The sequence below is a fragment of the Agelaius tricolor genome, unplaced genomic scaffold (assembly GCF_023055355.1).
Source record: "Agelaius tricolor isolate 1412-34295 unplaced genomic scaffold, bAgeTri1.0.p SCAF_1, whole genome shotgun sequence".
NCBI classification, from domain to species: Eukaryota; Metazoa; Chordata; class Aves; order Passeriformes; family Icteridae; genus Agelaius; species Agelaius tricolor.
The window spans coordinates 57604776-57626733 of record NW_027269261.1 but is presented as its reverse complement, the minus strand read 5'-3'; the positions used below and the strand labels follow the sequence as shown (position 1 = coordinate 57626733).

General features: G+C 46.1%; 1 protein-coding gene across 2 annotated transcripts in view; it reads right to left on the bottom strand.

The window, feature by feature from the left end:
- The window catches only part of FNDC1 (fibronectin type III domain containing 1), a 63256-nt gene extending 42048 nt beyond the window's left edge, over positions 1 to 21208 (bottom strand). The window contains exon 1 of one of the 2 annotated variants that reach the window (XM_071435928.1): positions 21095 to 21208. Coding sequence is in view for 1 of the 2 variants with exons in the window: in XM_071435917.1 (XP_071292018.1) it covers positions 20756 to 20825 (70 nt within the window). In the remaining variant the exon portion in view is untranslated. Of the gene's footprint in view, positions 1 to 20755; positions 20944 to 21094 lie in introns of those variants that run through there. The other variant, XM_071435917.1, reaches the window with a different exon arrangement.
- Positions 21209 to 21958: the final 750 nt, after the last annotated feature.

Sequence of the window (21958 nt, the reverse complement as noted above, 5' to 3'; positions counted from 1 at the left end):
CTCCCCACAGAAGTACCCACCAAGCTGCTGCCCCACAAGGTTTAGCCATGCCAAAGGGTTGGCACTTCCCAGTCAGGAGGACATTTCACACTCCTTAATTCCCCAACAGAGTCACTGTCTTCTGCAGTCACAGCCCCTGAACCTCAGCATCCCCTTGTCCTGGTCTCCTGATCTCATCTTAGCTCTGGGAAACAAAATCTGAATTTCCACAAGAAGGATAACCCTAGGACTGTAGACAGTGAGCAACAAGAGAAACTCATTGTATCCTAAAAACCAGGGTTTTATCCTCCTGGCCAGGCTTATTCTTGTTCAAAAAAATCCCTCAGAATCACCACCACCAACAACAAAAATCCCACCAAAAAATCAGAACTGTCCTAAACAAGCTAAACTCACAAGAGAAGGGATGGGAAGAGGAAGTAATAAATCCCATGCATAATTTAAGTCATTCAACTCCCAATGATGCCCCTTCCCCTGAACTCCCCAGGAACAATAGTCTTAAACAGCCTTAAAAGAATTAGCTACCAAGTACTTGACTGAACTTAAGGTTGAGTCTTCCTCATCTGCCCATTATTTACCTCTGTAAGCATTTTCTCTTTTGTTCCAAAACTGATTTAACAGCTCTCTAAACTTCCACCCTAGTCAAACGAAATCAACTGGTAATCACCTTCAGAACTCATCTAAAGATCAACCTGCAATTACATTAAAATAAAATGCTTTCTTATAGTCTTGAAAAGGAGAAAGTGTCACTCCCTTTCACTCTCTTCAGTCTAGAAATCCAACATTACTTAGAACTGCAGGAATCTGTGTACAGTATCTTGGCCCTAAAAATTCGGGGCTGATTAAAGCCTTGAGACTGACTTCTCACAATGAAATGTCCACTAGTATTGCCAAAATGTCTCTGTACTGTAGGAAAGCATTTTACGAATTATGTAAGCCCAAAGCACAAGGTCTAAGCTGAGGGTAAAACATCCTCTGAGCAACCACACAAGGAGGCAGCTTGCACTTGCCAAATCATACAGATTCTTCAGAGGGTCTCATCAATTATCTAGCAAAGGAAAACACAAAGTAGTTCCAGAAGAAAAGGGAAGTACTGACCCCTAGCAACCAATCTATAACTGCAGGGGAAAACATACCAGACAACTCAAACCTACTAAGGTACAAAAAGTCATTGAAATTTGAGGTCACAAAAAATCAGGCACTTCAAATTTACCACCACAAGTCTAGGTACAGATTTTTCCTTTTGCCTTCCACAGTCAACAAAAACTTTTCGACACTTTGTGCACCACAACTTCAGGACTGGAAAACTGGACCTATAAAATGTGTTCTGCTGCAGAGATGACACTTGGCACAGCCAGGAGACAACATACATATAGTTTATAAGGAACTATGAATCTCTCTTTTCACTTCAGGCAGAAGTCTGGGAGACTGAGTACAGTGGCCCAGCCATGGCCAAAGCAACAGAAAGGCAGAAATTGTATCTGCTAAGAGATAACAAAGTCATCAGAAAAGACCAAAAATGGTAGCTGGTAAATGAAATTTTGCAATGGACAACTTGACCAAAAATCATCAGAATCTGCATTGCAACAGCAAACTGGCAGGATTTTTGCAGTTCTTTTAGGGGAAATGTGGTGTTTTAGTTTTTATTATTATTTTAAATTAAGTTCTAAGCATAAAATGAGACTTACTGATTCTGAACCCTGTACTTGAGACTACTACTGCTTTACCAGACAAAACAGTATGAAAAGTTAAAGTACTGCTCAGAAGAGCAGTTCAGAAGAAAAGAACTGCTCAGTTCATTTATCCTTCTCAAAAAGCAGATTCATGTCTTAAGAAGTCTTTAACTGCTCCCTAAGCTCAACTAATTGTCCTTTGAGGTAAGAACCTTGCACCACTGGCAATCTGCAATCCAATTTCAGAGCTGAGCAACTCAGTTTACAGACACCCTGTGCTTTTCCACTCAAAACCACCATCAGGACTAGAAAAGTACTTCAGCTCGATGCAGTTCCTAGATCTCTGTGGCCATTTCTGTGGGAAACAACACTCTGTATAATATACATTTCCATAAGCATCCAAGCCCTACCTCCAAGATGTCAGCTGTACTTGTAGCAAAAAATTATAGTTAATTAAAGAACAGGGGAGGGAAAGACACATTATATTTCAATTCCTTAGCTGGCAATTCTAAATTTTGAGGTGTAAAACATTCATACTCATAAAACCTATTGTATTGGACACTCCTAAATGCAACTGCTTGAGCCATGACACTCAAGTTCAGGGCACACATGGCAAACACATCCTAAGGCAACTCTACAGGTGCCCTTCTTGGTCAGCTCATGAAACCAAGACAGGATCCTGCCCAGGGGTGCAGAAAGACTGAGGAATGCCAGCTCTGCAGAAAGCACCAGGGAAGTCAGAGAGCAAACCCCCACATCCATGTGGCAGTGTTCATGTACTGGCTGCATCATGGCCAGACCTTCACCAGGAAAAAATTTATTGTTTTCAAAACTACTTTGCAACATGATCACTTCTTTCTTCTTCATGCCACCAGCAGGTGCTGATTTCCACATCCTATCTTCCAATAGGTAAACCACTTTGTGTATTGGCTTTAAGGGTTGGGGCAATTCAGATACACCATCTTGTTTTTTCACCCAATTTGAAATAGATTATGAAACAGAGTGTATTTGACAAGGTGAAAGCAGAGCTTCACCAGCAAAGCCAGGCATCTAAGCTTTGGAGTCCTTTGTGCAACTTCAGGCTTTCAACCTCTGCTGATTATTCATAACCAGGAAAAGAAAAACGTCCTTTTACCATAACTGAAAAGCAAAGGGGAAAGAAAACATCTCACTTTTCTCATCCAGCAATCCACACAGGGGTGGCTGCTCTCCTCCTCACCCTCACATAGTCTGACTGTTACCTGTCACCATACAGCTACCCCCAAGCCACATCAGCAGAAAAGAAAAGAAGAAAGAGGACAAACACAATACCACAGGAAGATAGTTGTTTTCCACCCAAAAATTAATGTCCTATGTCACTTTGTCTAAGTGTTACTGGATTTTTTTAAAGTTGATGGGGTTTTTTTTAAGTTGACCCAAGCTCAGTTAAGAAAATGTGAGCAATTCACCAGCTTCAATGAGGGCTGGACTGGGGCCATCCCAAGAAGAGCTCACTCTGCAAAGATATTTCCTGCAGTGGGTGAGCCAGCTCAAACAGTGCTGATGTGGCCCTCCGAACTGCGATGTGCTGACTGCTCTAAATGCACAAGACTCTGGGATCAGTGATTTCCCTCAGATCTGCCCTGGCACAGAGCAGAACACGAGCTCTAGTGGGGATCTTCAGAGTACTGCAGCAGTTAACACGTGTAAAAGCCTAAGTATATGACCTAAGAGAAAGTAGGACTGCAACGGAAAAACAAATCCACCCTGAGGCTTACTGGGTCGGTGGGTCCCCTAGCATTTTAAAATGCACTGTTAAATTTTCCCTGTGTGGGCTGATCAACTCTTGTAATGACATTAATTTATACACTCAACCTCAGATCTCCTCCTGGAAATAAGTTACTCAGTTAAAGCAGTAGAGGCGACATAAAAGTCCTTTGTTTCTTGAAGAAAAAAAAAAAGAAAAAATAGTTTAGCACATTTCCACACACTTCTGCTTGGCGCAGAAAGCAGGGACTGGAACGCTTTAGTTCCTGCAAAGCACAATGGAATCTGTGCCATAATTCACTGGGCTCCGGTCAGGAGTTTCGGGCAGAGGACCAGTATCCAGCGGTAATGTCCGATTTAAGGAAAGCGATTCATTATACATCTGTAGAGGAGTTACCTGGCATTCAGAGGACATTCTTTAAATTGACAGCATCAACAGAAGTTTCCAGCGCTCCCTTTGAAGAGCCCTCTGAATGCTAAGCACAGTGGACCAGGGCACCTTTCAAACTCAGGAATGTAATCCTACACGATTAACACGTGTATTGCGACTTAGGAAAAACCAACAGGGAGTTATCAAAGGCTTCACGTTCTCCCACTGACATCAATGCACAGGCTTCCTTCTGCATCAGTGACCTTTGATGGGAGCCCTCTGAGGCTGGGCCATGTCTGTCTCTCACACCCACTAGTTTTGGATACCTCACATCTGGGCTTCTCCAGTGATCAAACCACTGTGCAAAGACCCCCAGGAACTTCACAAAGGCTGTCAGAGCACACTACAGCCATGGCCCTGGTCTGCAGTACCCATTCAGCGTGTTGTCCAACACCTGCCTGTTCACTGAGTTGGAGGAAAGGCAGTACTGGAGTGACAACAGCTTAGGGGGTTCCTTGAGAGGACAGAGCAGGTGAAACCAGCTGGCAAAGGTAGAGGGTTGCCCTCATCATTCCTGGCTTCATCCACAGGCTGAGTTGAGGGATTCTTTCCATTAACTTATTGGGCTATAATTGTCTGCTCTCCCTGAAGACTGCACCCTTGGTATCTTGCCCTAAGCATGAAGTCGCTCATCTACATCTGCTAGCCTATTTATACAGCCAAAACCTTTAAAATGCACATTATCAGTGACCATGCTGCTCACCTGGCAGGTATGGGCACTATAAAGAACTCCAGCACCAGAAAGATGAAGTGCACAGTCACTGCAACCACATGTGAGGTATGGACAACAGGTATGTGGTTGTGCACATTCCTTGGCAGGACATCCTCCTCTTGCCAGTCACCATGAGGACAGAGCTGCCTTCTAACCCTGCTGCCTTGCAGGTGTGACTGGTTGTCCTGAACAGGCATCACAGCTGACAGAAAAGCATCATTTGTATCAGTGCAACCATCCACAGCATATAGCTGGGCAAGGGTTTGCCATAGAGAAATGCAGGGACGGATTAGGGCCCACCTGAGGTTCCCTCTAAAATGACAACTACAAAGGCATGGATGGTGTCTTCAGCCAGCATGACAAGGGGGTAAAATCATGGCACTTGGCAAGGGAGAACTGAGACTCAGTAAGCTGTGCTTTGCTGCATGCACTAACCAAGCAACAAAAACTTACGGAAACAGTTCCTCCAACTGGGCCCGGAGCTGCAACAGCAAAAGCCATCCATTCTGAGCCAGACAGCTCCCAGAACCCCACTGTTATAATTCTAAAACTTGCATTTTCCCTCTTTCTCTTTCAACATTCTTCTCAAGAGATGCTGTGGACAGCTATGCCTTAAAAACAGCCCCCTTGCTTTATTTTACATATCTGTGCCACTATAGCATACATTTTTCACTTGTAATTGTCACCTGGAGGATGATATCAGTCTCATGAGCACTTAAATATATTCCTCACCACATGCATTTGAGTTCTTCAATTCAAGACTGCATTCAAAGCTCTTCACTGCTCTCACAGCTTAAACCTTCCTAGCTCCCAGCTGAAGCCTTGGTAGCACACTTTGTCTCCAACTTATTTTGAAATCTACCCCTGCTCCAGAGGTAGAGGCACCAAGTCATTGCTCCTTTAGGTCCAATGAGAGGACAGAAACCCCTGACAGTCCAGAAGAACTGAGCAGGTGGTATTCAAGCTCTCCTGGCTGCACAGCTCTGGCCCTGGGGATCCTTGTTGCCACCCACACTAATGTGCATGGCCTGGGCTCCAAAACACATGGTTTACATCAGGCCACTGTTTCAGCTCTTGGAGAAATACAGCCCACTGCTCAACTCAGCAGCCACTTCTGGGAGTGCAAAACATGAAAGCTACCCCAGCAGCAGGCCTCCTGAAAGCTTCCAAACATCAGGCAGTGAGATGGATATGGATGGATATAGCATACCCTGTAAATCAGGAACAGCATGTAGGGGTGTGACCCTTCTAAAATAAAATCCTCAATCGCTAACAGAAAAGGGAGCAGCATTTATGAAGAATGTACTTTGTATGTCATAAAAACTATAATTATTCCCAATTCCCTAATAAGTAAAATACGGAAAAAGTTGAACATTTGGCAGACCCATTTTGGAAGAGTTTTTAAAACCAACTATTTCAAAACCAGCACTGAAAGGTGGCTTATAAACCTATCACTCAAACTATCCCTTTGTCTAGATACATTTCCTCCACCTGGCTGTCTAATACCAATTCACAGTGATATTAGTCTATTTTTCTTTTGGATTCTCATCAGTGCATCTTTCAAGGTCCTGATAATATTAGCTTGATTACATTTGAAGTCTTTGAAGTTCTTCATCTGGTGAAAATAATTTTGTTTCTGGTGGATTGTTTTCTTTTACATGGCTTAACCATATCAGCCAGAGGTACTGCCAAAATGACTGACAACATAAGGACTTTTCTTCCTATGCAGGACAGAGTCATAATTCTGACTCCAGCTATTCCTTGAGAGTCCAGAAAACAGTCTGAGGATTAGGTGGTACCATCAGCAGAATTAGGCTTACGGCCTTTTAGTTTTTGATAACAAATAAAAACTATTTGACTAAGTTTCAAATGTTAATACAGGTATCCTTTCAATCTTTCTTTGTTGATTTCAAGTCTAACCTTTCCTAAACTTAAAAATGGAAGACTGTAAGGAGGGACTGGATGCCTGTGGTACTCCAGTTTGACCCGAAGCTCCCTGGCTTCAGTGGAAACCTCTGCTTCATCAAGCCTGTCACTGGAAATTTGATTTGCAAGAAGGGAGACTCACTGATTTTACAGAAAAAGAAATTTATAGCAAAGCTCACTTATTTCTTTTAAATCAACAAAGAGGAAAAACTTGAGGTGTCAATGGATCTGATAAAGCCACTGATCCCAAATGATTCCATATGCTCTCCTTCAACTCCTCATCTGCAGGATAAAGGGAATATTAGTGCTTCTCCAGTGAAATGCACCTGAGGTTTCCCAGTGCTGACACCACACTGCCTCACGAGACTCCTGGCTGTCTCCAATAGCAGCTCCTGTGACACTCAGGTTCTTCCTAGTGTGCAAGAAACTCTCATCTCTTGGCTTCATTGGACATTTAGTTGTATAAATAGCACAAATATCAACTTACAACATCTTAAGCCCTGTTTCTGAGATAAATCAGAGCCTGAGGCTGCTTCAAATGGTACAGTCTGAATTTAATCTGACTGCAATCACAAACATGACAAAAGCACAGGATAAAGTTAGAACAGAGCTTGTTTTCCCACAGATAATCCTTGTACAGGCTGTCCTCTAGCTCTATCAGAAGTTCAGTGACAGGAAGGAAACCTGCCTGAGAAAATTAGAACATGAACCCACACCAAGCAACTCATGCCATGGCAAGACATTGTTAGAATAAAACATCCCCCATCAAAGTCTGTGTCTTTCCACACCATGTTTATGACTGTAGTCACCACATTGCTTTCACCTACACTTTGTTGTTGTTTTCATATTCGTGTTCTTCATTTACTACAAACTGTGGTAACTTTGTTTCTAACACTCTAAGATGAAGCACACAACCATGTCAGGAAAGTTAAGAGCAAACAAAACATTGCCACAATGCTAACAAGACCTAAAATTTTGGTGAGTTTCCTCTTTAAAATTAGGGACACTTGACTCATACTATGTTTTAATGTGTATTTTTGTTGTCGAAGAAGGTATTGAAAACACACTGTTCATTGAAGAGAAGTGGACAGCACAGAAGAGAAACCCACAACATGGTCCTGAATACTTGGAAACCACATCTTCCCTGGGACATCCCTGACTTCCACCTGCACACATGCACCATCCTCACACTGTCCTCACAGACACCTCTACAAAGGCTAGGGCCATCAACAGCACTGGCCCTGGAAACAGCTTAATCAGTGTTAAAGAAGCCCATTGGTATCACAAGTGGCAACACTCTCCTTAGTGGGGAGAAGTGGGTTTTAAGCACAGCTCATATTGCTCTCTCTGACTGCAGGAGAAGGTAGGAGAAGAAATCCCTGAGAGATTCCAAGGCAGCAGGATCCCCCTGAGCAGCTCCATGGCTCCTGGGGGCACTGCAAGGGCACTCATGCATCCATCTGTCACTGGTGCCAGGGGCAAACTCATGAGTTTAACAGCATCTTCCATGCAAGTTCCTGGAGTGCAGGGCTCCCTTTTGCTCACCACTACCCCAGTCCACTGCTTGTCCCTCAAACATTTCAAAGGCTGTCAGAGGCGTGGGGTTACTTCAAGTGCCACTTGGAACCCAGGCAGGATTTCGGCTGCATCACCCATGATGAGCAGCAACACTCTCATTCATGAAAACCTGGAATAAGACAGAGTATTTGCTCAGACTGACTTAGTCTCAGTGGATTTCTCACATTCTGTGAAGCTGCCACCAAGGAGATGTTTCATTTCCACATGAGGAAATATATGCAGAGCTTTCTTTAAGTTGAAGGTGAAACTCCAACCACAACTGATGGCCACACAGGTATGGCTAGATGGGAAGGATGACAGGATTACAAGCCCACAAATGCCCTTCTCTCCAGCACTGACACCAGCATGGAGCTTGCACGATGCTGCTCTGCCCAGACTGGACATGGGCCCTGAGTGTGTGAGTTACTGCACTGCAGCTTCCCCAGGACATTTATCGTCACCCCCACACAGGCTTGCAGATGAGACAATTTCCCTCTTATTTCCCTCTAGCTGGACCTCAAAGGATGCCCACAGGTGAGGTAGTAAAAAAAGAGAGTATTGTTTCTAGGCTGTCAGGCATCCCCTCCACCACTGTTCCCTCCCCCTGTGCCCGCAGCCTGAGGCAGGCAGCTTTGAAGTGGGTTGGCAGGGGACACAAGTCAGAGCCAGAGCATGAGCTTCTGTGAGCCAGGCTCTGTCCTGCTCCCCACAGCTATGGTCATAGATCTCCAGAAAGGAAAACACACCTATTAAAATTGCACTGCTCATTAGGAGGCTAACTAAACCATGGCAGCATCTTTGTGCTGTGCACCTGGATCATTTCTTATGAACCTAAATCTGCTCTCCTTTCACATCCATGCAATCTCATTAAAACCAGTGGCATGTATAGAAGCACTCAAGTGAGGAATGAGGCCCTGCTTGCTCAAAGGCTGAAGAAAACATTGTATGTAATCATCCTGATGGAGGATATGGACTAGGCTTAGGGGAAGTCACAGGAGGAAGCACAGCTCTCTTTCTGCACCAGCTTTCATTCCAACCTCATCAGGCAGTGGTTACCAACATCCATAAAGCACAAAGCTTCACATGCTTTGTTCATATTATTCGCTTTATCTGTGAATTTTATTTTCAATTAAATACTTCTACCCAAACACCCAATTTCCTTCCAAATTTCTCCCACCTATTGGTTGCTGGGATGTTTCATGGCCCATCCTCAAAGCAGGAGACAAATGGTAGCCTACAGCCTACTCTGTATTGGTTTGTGACAGGCTGTGGGAGGAAAGTGACAACTCTTAGTCACCTTCACGTCCCCTGAAAAACCTGTTAATTTTAGCCACTTTAACATTCAGCAAATGGATTACATCAGTCATTTGTGGACACAGCAACAAGTGTTAACCAAGCCACAGCTAGTAAAAAACCTCATGGCTTCAACTGTTATTCAGAAATCTAGGATTGTGAAAATTTCAGAAAACTGATTTAACTGATTTTCACTTATACAAAAAAAAAAAAAAAAAAAGGGAAAAAGGTGATCAGTAGGATACCTCTGAAATGAAGATTGGTTTTGAATCCAAAGCGTTGGCAGCCTGGATGCTGTGGCTCTGCATTTAGTTCATTCCTTTATGCATACCAGAGATGTCACCAAATCATCCTCAAGCATCCTACTTACATTTGGGACAGTTGAAGTTTTACACTTCTCTCCAAAACCACTTCAAATATAGATAAATTTGTTCCCTTACCCAGTGAAATAGCACAGATTTTTTAATCTACTGGAGATTCATATGTTTATGTAAAGTCTTTCCATTCCATCTCTAGTTGAAGTGCATGTTCAACTTTCCATTCGAAACTGCCAAAAATGCCTCAGACTCACAAAGTCAGAGTAGGAATTCGAGCTTCATCATGCATTGAAGGAAAATAAAATTTAAAACTCTTCATTTTTATTTCACATTTCAAAGCCTTTTATAAATCAGAAAAGTTAGTTTCCCATGGTGCAGGTTTGCTAAGAATAAAACTCAGGCTCAACATTAATGCCTGCTCTTTCATTAGCAGCAGTCAGAATTTAAGGTTCTTTACAGAGACTGGAAAACATAAATCTTAAAATAAAGTGGCCTTTGCTGCTTCCTCTTAATTGAAAATGTAAATAAAAACCACTAAAATATTATTTATCAATCTCTAATATGAAATTGTTCACAGTTCACATCTTGAAGTATTAGCTGCTTTGATTCTCCTAACTAACTTTATTCCACATTATTTATTGCAGAAGTTCTTTCAACAAGTACACATATAGCTTTCTACCCTAAAAGGGAAGCTGATGGCACACCCCCAAGGCTCCCAAAGTGCAAAACTCATAGATCCCAGATAAAGTGCATGCCAGGGAAATGCACTATGAATACTATGATTGCTATTCTTTGGAGCTCTGTATTAGGCTGGGCTCAGATAGGCACAGATCTTCATTACTGATAAATTACTTCCTTATTTGATTTCTTTTCCAAAGAGCAACTTTCTGCAGTCATATTCAAAACAATGTCTTCATGCAAAGCCCTGGGCTGTTTCACAAGTTCTAAGCAGTTCTATCATAGCTGAGCAGACGCAACTGAGACACACAGCAGCAGCCCCTTGGATTCACCTCATCATGATTTGTTAAGTACAGCTTAACAAATTTGTTAAGTACAGGGACAGCTGGCAAAGATTTTACCCAATTAATAACCTTGAAAAGCATCTGAACATATAAGAAAGATACACTGACAGCTCTGTAGGTTTGTAAAAGAGAATCTATGCCATCTTTCTTGGGTTAGCCCGGGGATATTTAGAACTGAAAATTCACGTATCTACATTGATTTGGTCTCCAATGTTGAGGTTCAAGATTTGCAGCTTCTCCTCCCATGGCACAGAATATCCCTGACCAGTAGGATGTACAGCAAGAGGAGCCTCTGGGTAAGAAGAAAATCAATCCTTCCTGTTAACAAAGCCTCTGCAAAAATAGGAGAGCAAGTCTCAGGAAGTCTTTAACATGCCATAGCTAGCAGGCTGCTAGAGCTATGTCCCAATGTACATGGACTCCTATTTTATGCTATTCATGCTTGGTGTTTGAGCACCCAAAGTAGGAGATTTGGAAGGAAGGATGCAGTGGAAGGGTGTATTGATCAGCCCACTGTGACTGCTGCGAGGTGACCCGTGACACCAAGCTGGCACTAGTGCAGTTCAGAGGAATGAAGCTTTCTAACACCAAAACACCTGCCCAGCACTGTCTGCTTTGCCTGTGAGCTCTGACCCACCCACAACCAATGCTGGTGACCTATAATGATGTGGTGATGAACAATAATTCCCTCTCTCTTCAAACCTGAGCTTCTGATGAAAGGCAGCTCTTACTTCTGTGGCAGTGGTAATCTCTGCTGTCACAGGGCTTTGACTGGATCTGCATGGCAAGGACAGGTTACCCAACAGGGTTATGGGCAGCCTGAACCTGGGTGTTCTGTGTGGCCACTGCTGGGGAAGCAGCCCTGCAGCAACAGCAGAGACAAGGTCCAAGCTTGGATCCCTCAAACCAAGGCTGGCTGCTAAGAGCAAGGCAAGGAAATTTGCACTATTTTACAAGTAACTTAAGCAACTTGCTAACCTTTTGTGGGTTGGCCATCTGCTACCATTCAGTAGCACAAACATTTTGCTGAAGCTGCAAAGCTTCCTGAAACACAGTGATTACCTTCCATACAAAGAAGCCCCAAATTACTCAAAAGCTCCTACAAGCATTTTGAAGTTTCACTATTTGCCTTCTTGGTTTTTATGGGGACTACTTGCAAGCATAACAAAAGTTTGTGGGTTTTAAAAAATATTTATACAGCACAAGCAGAGAAAAAAATATATTTGCAAAAGGTCCAACTGCTGAAAAAGTCAAATGGTTCATTTCATATTGCCAAAAATCTTGCAAACTCTATGTCTAATTTTATGAGGCTCTTATGTTTGGATTCATAGGGTCTGCTTCTGCCACCCTCACTACAATTACTATCAGCTTGTTCTGTAAGTGTCCAGTCCTAAGAAAAATCTTGCTTCTCCCAAAGGAAAGCAACAGGTTGAACAGTAGGAATACGCTAAAAATCACTCTCCCATCTTCAAACATACCACCTTCTTTCAGAAACATCCACACTAATTCATCAGATACTCTGATGCTTACACCCACCAGACCCTGAGGACCATCAGTTATCTGAGCTCTCACTTCAGCTCTCTCCACTGGGCTGAATCCTTCCTCTCTCCCTGCTGGTGTTAGGAAAAAAAAAAACCAAACTTGTTTTTTCTTGTATTTCTATCTCCCTTCCCTCTGTTGACACATACATGGATGGTTCCTTCCCTCCACTCCCAGTGGGAATGTGGACACCATCCTCTCCCAGACACACTACCACCGTGCCCACACCATGCTGCCTGTGACTACCCTGTGCTAGCATAACATGGGACAGATGGCATGTCACCACCACAAGGAAAGATTTTAGCGAGTTCAAAGCCATTTCTCTTTTAATTTCACTTAAGTAGCAGTTTGAAATCAGTTTCCATCCCTCCAAGGTTTCACACTCGTTCCTATTCTCATGTCACATCATCAGCTGCAGGTTTCCAGCCCCATGTGATACCAAACACAACCAGAATCCCACAATGTCTCATACCACTCATCATCCCTCCCTGAGGGTAATTTAAACAGGTGTTTTTGCAGAGGAAAGGAAGTGTGTTTGCAGAGGTGTCTGGCCCTCAGCAATCAGCACTTCCAAGTGGCATGGCACACCCTGCACTGGGGGCTGACTTGCTGGGAGGGCAGATGAGGAGCACATATGGTCTGAGACATCTTGTGGTAATAAATTTGTGCTCAGCAGCTGAAACCCAGCAGCTCTGACCTGACTGGGAAGGGCTTTCATGAAAACATGTATATGCTCACTGAGCATTCAGTCCCCTGACTGCCATTTAAGCATGTACTCAGGCTCTTGGAGGACTGGCTTGACTTACAGTAGTCATTACAAGTGAAGAAAAGGAGCTCAGCACCCTGGCAGAGCAATCACCACATTACAAACAAAATAATATATCACTGTACACATCTAGCATGGAAATTTGACTTGCTAATATTGCTGTTTAAGGTTTAGACTTTCTAGGTTTTTAATACTATTGCTGTGCTATCACAGAAGAGCTTCTCTGGTTAATTTCATTTTCTTTTGACTTTGTTTCTTTGTACAGACAGCAATTTTGCTTCTGCATACATTCAGCTTGGGGCAACTGGGCAATTCACAAGACATCAGTCATTACTTCTTGTTTGGAAAATTTCAAGTAGAAGAGAGTAGCGTCTTAGCTTGGGCAGTTCTTCAGCACAGTACAGCACAGCATGGAAAAAGCATTCAACTTGTTTTTAAAACAGGGCCAGTGGAGCTCGGGAAAGGTGAGATGTCACTTTCAAAGTCTGTCTCAGACTTTTGAATGAAACCAGGCCTTGTGATCCCAACCCACCTCCCCAGTAACACAACCTTAGGCACTTATGAAATACATATATTAAAAATACATGCAACCTGAAATCAGCCTGAAGTCTCAGACCAGCAAAGCCAAATGGAGCATTTCCATCACTGCCATTTGGTTTTAAATTGTTTTTAGCACCTCTGCTTTGGGAGACCAGAAACCCGAGACTGATGGCACAGCTGGCACACAAAGCTCAGCTGATGCAGCCAGCAGGGCTGCAAACACATAACCCAGAGCAGCCACTCCTGCAGAGTGCAGCAAGCCCTGGGCCAAAGTCACCGGATTGCTGTGAGCCTCAGGCTGCTGCAGCCTCTTGGAGCCTGAGCTGAGGCCATCTGTAACACATCCCGGGCTAAAGACCACACAATTATGTCACCCAACTCGGCATGGCTTCAAAAGGTGACCAAAGGGAAAGACATGCAGACTGTGCAAAAGTGCAGCTCAGTTACTCATGCAGGGGCAGATTCTGATGCTGTTAGGTGCTTCCATGGGGTTGCCACATGAAGCAAGACATTACCCAGCAGGAGTTACAGCATCTAAATCCAACTCTCCATCCATCTGGCTACAGCCTGTGTCCTGCAGTGCTCTCAGACCTGCCCCAAGATCTCAGCAGCAAAGGCAAAATTAAACACTGTCTTCCTGAGGCTGAAAACATGAAACCTGGATGGGTGCTAGGGTTGGGAACGGGGTGCTGCTCCCACCCTCCCCTCCCTCAGCAGCAGGAGCATCCAGGGGCTCTGAGAGGGCTGGCCAGGCAGGTGGCAGGGCTTGGGCTGTTCTCTGGTACCACAGTTCATGCATGGCAGCATGTTTTGCCAGTTACATTTGCTGCTTTCCATTGTGGGATTTTTAAAGCACACTCAGTAGTTTTTCCCCAATACCAGCTAAGCCCTTCTGTACATCCTTCCAAGGACACCACTCTGAAAGAAGGGATTAAGCATTTCATAACAGAATACCAAAACAAATTATGTTGACCATTCAATTTCTCTTATTTCTGTCTTTTTTTTTAGAGATGAGGAAACACTAACATTCCAGCTCCAGCAGTCCTGAACTTTTTCCCAAAAAAAAGTTTCAGCCAAAATATTCCAGTCAACTCTACAGTAAACATGACAAATAACCATTTGAAGAGTGGCCTCTTATTTTACAGCAAATGTATATATTAAGAACAACCAACTCCTCCAATGGAAAAATAATCAGTTTAGCACAGGAAGAATACAACAGTCGGAAAGATTTGCTGGAACCAGGATCATTGCAGGATGCCCAAGAGGACTTAATAACTATGTAATAGTGGAATAGCTGCACTGGAACTGTGAAATATGAACACACTCCACAGTCCTCAAAGAGTAATTTACTCTGTTTAATGAAGAGCTGATTTGATGACTGAGTTACTCACTGAAGAGGGTTGATTTAAAATGCACACTTCTCCAGACCACTTTTTAATGCGTACATAGTTAAATTTGGATGTACATTTTATGTGTTCTTCCAGGATGAGGAGAAGCTTGGACTGCCTTCCTTACCACTGGATTTCAGTATTACATTTGATGTAATTAACAATTTCTCTTTGTTTTGGAAAAGGTCTCTGTTTAGAGCACACAATTTCTACATGTCTTGGGTCTTTCTTCCACTTTTCCTTGCTTCTCTACTCCTTAAGACTATTTGCTTTAAATACAGACCTGCCAAATGCAAGCACCTATACCAAAATGGAGACACATGCAGGCTGATTTCAGAGGCACTGAAGAGTGCTCAGCTCTAACCATAGCACAGAGATGTGGCAAAGCCAGGGTACACAACCCAACCTGCCGCGTGGGAAAAGCTTCTGTGTCCCACTGCACAGATGTCATTTATGAAGAGCAAACAGTGGGCCAGAGGTTACAAGTTCAATGAGAGTGAGGTACAGTGACTGCTGCTCAAGAAATATACAGTTTAACCCAGAGAGATTTTAACCATCCTGAATTTGCTGTGAACAGTACAAAACATGCTGAAGTTTAAACAGTCATTTGCAGAAACTCTGAGTAGGAGAAGAGACCTTATATGACATCCCAGACAGCAGCTCTGGGGAACTGGGGAGGAGAATTTGCCATTTCCAGAGCTACATGACCCAGCAGCCATGTGCCTTAGGAGGGCAGGACACAGGAAAAGTGGTCAGGAGAGAAGTGGGTACCAGGTCCCATCCAGCAGAGAGGAGGCAGCAGAGGGAGCTCAGCAGCCTGCACAGGTCTTGCTGGGGACCAGAAGCACATGAGCTGTCAGCACAGGCTTTCATCTCCCCAAGCAAATCAAGAGCAGGCAATGAAGGAGATCCTGTGTAAACACTGTTTGATGTTACTCTTGTTAACTCTGCTATTGGTACAGCAGTTAAGCACTCAACCATGTGGTACACTGTGGAAAAAGTTATTTTTCATTACAAGCTTGTCTAAAGTTTAAAGAGGAACCAGGGAAAGCAGACACTTTCCAGGTGCTTTTACACCCCCAAAGGAAATGAATCCAACTACAGAGATGCTGCAGGCAAAAGTAAGTGCCTCAAGTAAGAATAAATGTGAGAGTTGGGATCAGAGTGTGCATAGTCAGTCTAGCCAGGTACAAGGGTAGTGCAAAATCCTGCTGGTCTAAATGCCTCTTTGGTAAGAGTCAAGCAGTGGAGACACAGGACTAAACCACACCATCCTCTAAATCCCTAGGCATCCAGGGTGTGGAGGAAATTAAGAAACGTGTGTCCCGAGACCCAGAGAACAGACAGCAAAGCAGAAGATCTCAGCAGTTCTTGGTTTTCTTTAAATCTTGTGCAATTTAAGCCACTGTCTTGATCTTGGCAGTGCTTATTTTGGCACTTCAGTTTGTGAACATTCAGCACAGACTGTGGGTTTTGCAGCCAACAGTGCAGCAGAATAAGCAGCAGTATAGCAAACACATATAAGAAAATGCTAACACTATTTTAAAGGTTTTCTGTTGGGTCATGCACAACAAAGGATCTTTCAGACAACCTCACATATCTTCAAGACACCCATCACTCCTCTACTGAACTGGAAATGTAAGACATACCACTCCTCAGAGGCTATGAGGTTAGTGCAAACATAGCCAAAATGCAAGTTCTCAACCCACATGGAAGCAAAGCACTTGGGTTTTTACAGAGGGAAAGGATATCCTCAGCTTCAGAATCTGCTGCTCTCCTCTGGATTCCACTGCCTCACAACCCAGCAGTTCATCCCTCCCTCTCATGCTGGGCAGGGGCACTGGCTGCAGAGATGAAGCCACCTTTCTCATCTTGGGGAATAATGAAAACACTCATAGTTGCAAGTGAATTAAATTTCATGTGCATTCAAAGGAATAAAAACAATCCCACAGTGCAGCACACCAGTGAAACTGTTGCTGCTTTGGGGAGCTGTAAAAGAGAAATGACACGTGGCAATTTCAGGGGTAGAAAAAGATAACAGGGAGTGCTGGCACCTGCCTGAAGGATCAGTACAGAGTCTGCAGGGTTGGGAGAACCTCCTCAAGGCTGCACAAAAGTGTGGTATGCCTACAGCTTGGGGGAGAAAATAGCAGCATGGGCTTCCCAAGAGGAAGGCACATCAATGCCCATTCCATTTCCTCTGGGGAAGTGACCAATTCTCCTGCTTAGTGCATTAGCAGTCTGTGGGTGACTTGCCTTTCATCCATGTCATCTCCTCCTTCCCAGCAGAAAGCACAACAAAAGGTAAATGTTCTCATGATACATGCATGCACCTAGCCATGGTTCACTTGGACAGGTGAAGAGGGAGTAAAGGAATACTAATTTATGAAGACAGGTAACCCAAGTTAAACACGATAATCAGATCCTGACACTTCAAAACTAAGGGGGGAAAAAAAGTGTTGATTTGGCTGCAGTTTTTTGCTTATTTGGGATCACACCCAAGCTACTAAACACAGGTTCAATCTAGAGGTCTTTGGTTAGGAAGAGGTTCCAGTCCTGATTATACTTGAACTGCAACAGCATAAATTTAAGAGACCTAATGCCTGGTGCCAGCACATCCCAATGTCAACTTAGCCACATTCCTGAGCACTTCCTCAGTGACAGATGGAGATATGTTACATAACTCCCAGCTAGAGAAACCATGGGTCCTGGACATGAACCAGAAGCTGCACCTGGTGGAAATACTGCTATGCTTCCTTCATGTGAAGACAACAGCTCACCTGCAGACAGCTGCATACAATGTGAAACAGATATAAAGTCCAACCTAAGTTATCTTGAGAACTTAGAAGTCACTTTTCAGTGTCCTGACCGGGAAGTATGATCACTGAATGTGTCTGAGCTATATTTTTGTGCAATTGAATGCTCACTCAAGACACTGGATCATAGACACAAGATCCATTCCCCCTGCTGGCGTATCTTTGTCTTGCTGCATCATTGACTCAGCCCCCCCTTCTAATTTCTTTTTGTATAGATCAGCTTCTGCAAGCATCTTAACCACATGTCCAGCCAAAATCAGTCCATGTGCACTCTGAAGAGCTGGAATCACAGACTTGGACAGCACAGGAGCTTTCATACATCTGACACACCCAGAGGCTGGTACAGAGCTATACAGTTAAGACCATTACAGCACTGTCCTAAATAACTGAGAAGATACATTCCTTAGAGCTAAATGAAGTGGAAAATTCCCTTGGAGACTCTTCTGCTTTCTCTGTTTGTGTCAGACAGTCTAGACAAGGGAGGAAAATGAGAGTTAGTGCTGCTGTCAGAAAGGCTCTTGCTCTGAACATAGCCTCCTCTTAATGTCTCTCCCAAATTTCTCCCGCTGGCCGCAGGTGGTTCCTGAATACTGTTTTTCTAAGCTAATAAGGTGGGTGGGTGACTACTGTTTTCTGTAGTCAGTATCCATTCTTCCACACATGGGATCTGGCAGCAGATCTCTCTTGGCAATACACAAATGGGATCTGCCCCCTGAGCTGGCTCCAGCACAACACCCTTCTCTTACGCTTTCTTGGCCCGGGGTCTGCCACAACAATCCTGGGCACAGGCCCCACACTGATTTTCTATTTTGATAAACAGAACACAGTCAATGACAGCACCAGCCCAATGCCAGACCCTTACTGGGGAAAAACCCTTTTTTTCTTTCCACAGACAGAAATTGAAGGGCTTTTTCACTTCATTGGAGCCTGTCTGCTGAGCCAAGGCAGCCTCCCTGTCTCACAGACGTGGTACTTGGACAAAGGCTCCAAAGTGCAGAATGGGTTTGGGACAGATCCCCTAGACAAAGCACATCCAGCAAAGGTGGTCAGCAGGACAATTTCAAACACAGCTAGAATGTGAGAAAGCAGGACCAAGGGCAGCAAAAATGCTCAGCAATGGCTTTTACCCCCTGAGAAAGAACTCCAGAACCCACCAGCCCTCTTGTCTAAGACTGCACTTGCTCATGACACAGCCTGTGTTTATAGCTTATAAACTGTGTTTGTACCTTATAAACTACTCTCTAGACTAGAGAAGGAAAGTGGTGTCCACTCAAAGTGGCCAGCACATCAACACGGACAGGGAGTACACATGCAGCCCACATCCAGTCACTCCAGCCACACTGGGGTTAACAGCTCAGTATTCCCACTCCAGCAGGTTTTGGTGTGCTCCAGAGTTCCATAGCTGGGAAGCACGAAGAGCTCTGTGCAGCACTATGCCAACACATTTGGGTTTGTTCAGAAATTGGCCCAATTTTTACACCACATTGGTGTGGGACTGCAAACAAGGAAAGACTAGATGGATATTACATGCAAAATTTTTAGTGAAGTATCAGAATCTCCAAGGATCGCTTTAGACATTACACAGTCAAGGAAGCAAGAGCCTACATGCACTCAACAGCTAACACTTTTCCTCAGAGGCTATGACATTTCTCACGATGTTTCCCTAACTAGCAGAACAAAAACTCCCCTGCTCCCTTCCCTCCTCCTCTCTCTTTCCAGCAGGCAGCCCCAGCGATCCAGTTCCCCCTCCATTTACCACTGCCACAAGGGAGCACTATTATAAAACCGCTTCCAGGAGTGTGATCCCAAGCTTAACCCGGACGGGCACAGCAAGCTGCAGAGAGACTACAGTTCCAGGCTAAGCAGATCATTCCTTTCCGGATGTTTAGCTGCACACTAAAACTCACCAGGAGCCACGGGTGACATGAAGTCCCAGGCTCTGCCGCACAGCCCAGAGCTGCAGGAGAGTTGGAGAGGATGCTATCGTCCTCGGCTGGCTCCTCTGCGACTACAGCACGGGGCTGGAGATGGGACAGCCACCACATCCGGAGCCTGGGGGCAAGTGTCCCTGTGCCACCCTGGCTACTGTAATCCCAACAGATACATTCTGGCGCTGAAATGCCTCTGCATGCGTGTCTATACCCTGTCTTTAGCCGTGCTCTGATGCACACCTTGTGGCCACAAGCTGAGGAGATTCGGTTCAGCGTTGTCTGCGGTGCAAAAAGCGCCGCGGGGGCTGCAGTGATCGCTCACTGCTTCCACAAGGGAAAGGACAGGGCACATCTGCCACTGCCTCCCACAACCTCTGCCACCTCCAGAGCAGCTTAAACCTGAGCCTGCGGGCCCGGGGAGCTCTGACAGCAGCGCCAGCCTTGCCCAGGCTGATACAGGGTTCGATCCACGGGACTCCGGCGGCGGGAACGAAGAGAAGAGAGGAGAGGAGAGATCTCTCCTGGCTTCCCGGGGAGATGCAGCGCTGGGCTGCCGGTGTCAGCGCCGCTAACCGCGCGAGAGGGGCTCCTCAGCGGAGCCCAGACGGGACGGTGGAACCAGCACGAGGTTCCATAGGGAAAAAGGCATCCACGGGCTGAAGGCAAGCGGGAGGCTGTCACCCTCCGGTGCCATCTGTTCCCGTCTGGAACTAGCGTCCTTGTGGGCTGCAGCCCGGCGCTCCGGAGCTGCCCGAAACGCGGCAGAGCCGCAGCGGGCTAACCCACGGAGGGTCCCGGCCGCTCTCCGAGCGCCGGGTGACCCTCGGTGCCGAGGCTTGCCCCGCTCTGCATCTCCCCCTCCCCGCTCGGGGGCACCGGCCGAGGGGCCCGCACACACCGAGGGCAGCGGCAGGTGCCTGTGCCGGGGCAGGGAGGCGGCCGCCTCGGCCGGGGTGTGCCCGTGGCGCTTGTCCCCGAGCCGGGCGGGGGCAGAGAGCGGCGCCGCGGGGCATCCCCCAGCACCGTGTCGCCCCCGAGCCCCCCGCCCAGCGGCACCTCCCCGCCGGGCAGCGACGGGCGTGGGGCGGCAGCTCCCGCGTACCTGGCAGGGCGGCGGGCAGCAGGGCGGCCAGGAGCAGCAGGGCGGCCCAGGGCGCGGCGGGCCCCGCCATGGGGCCGGGGGCGCGGGGCGCGGGCGGCGGGAGCGGCGGGGCGCGGAGCTGCCGCCCGCCCGGCGATCGTCTCGGCGGGGCTGCCCCGCTGCTGCCTGCGCGCCCCGCCGTCTCCTCCTCCCGGGCTGCCGGGACACTGCAGCCGGCGGGGCGGCCCCGCGGAGGCGGGAGACTGCCCCCCGCCCCCCCGGCCCCGGCCCGCCCGGCGCCCGGCCCGCCTGCCCCGGCGGCCAGCGCCCGCAGCATCCCCTGCCTTGGCGAGAGCGCACCTGGCTCCTTCGGGAAGCATCTCCCCAAGGAGACGACGAACTCCGTGCCTGCCCCTCGACACCCAGGGGAATTTCAGCTGGCCCACGCGTGTTACCCGCACCCTCGTGCTGCCTTCTGTCTTCTCCCCTAGTGGCACTGTGCCCTCCCAGCTGGGGTGGGTGTTCAGTCCTACGTGGGCACAGGCATCCCTATACAGAACTTTCTTTATCGGATTGTCTTTCCTTCTTCTCATCATCTTTTGTTCTTTCTGAACTTCCACCCCGTATTGGGCCGGGGTTTTTTCTTCAGTAGCCTTGCATTGGAGGGATGCACTGTTAGATCTGCAAGGCACTTTGCAGTCCGACTTGTCTGGCTCTTCCTGCAATCCTCCAGCCCACATCCCCCATCTACTTTTTGCTGCATTGCTGAGGGATATTTCTGTAACAATTAATAATGGGTCCCCTGCTGTGGAAACTAAGCAAAAATAAAACCAAAGCAAAACTAAATGAGCATAAAAGTTCTTGCCTGCTATGAAGAGAAAGATACTAGAAAAAATAAACACCATATTCTATTAAAAAGAACCAACAAAACAACAAAGAAACAGACTAAACAAACAAAAGTACAAATCAAAGGAAGGCAAATAACAGGGGCAAGATTTGCACAGGAGTCTGGCTCCACACCTGCTTCTGCCCAGACACTGGCTTTGGCATGCTGCCACACAGCTCCATGGCATGGAGGACTGGCACAGAGTGGCTCCAAAATCTCAGGCTACATCTCTGTTGCTGGACATACCTGCTTCTGGGACTCTAGCCCTACTCACCACTCTGGCCCTCCTGGCCAAGCTGCCCCCACAGCCCACAGGGACATGCTGGCCACATCTTCAG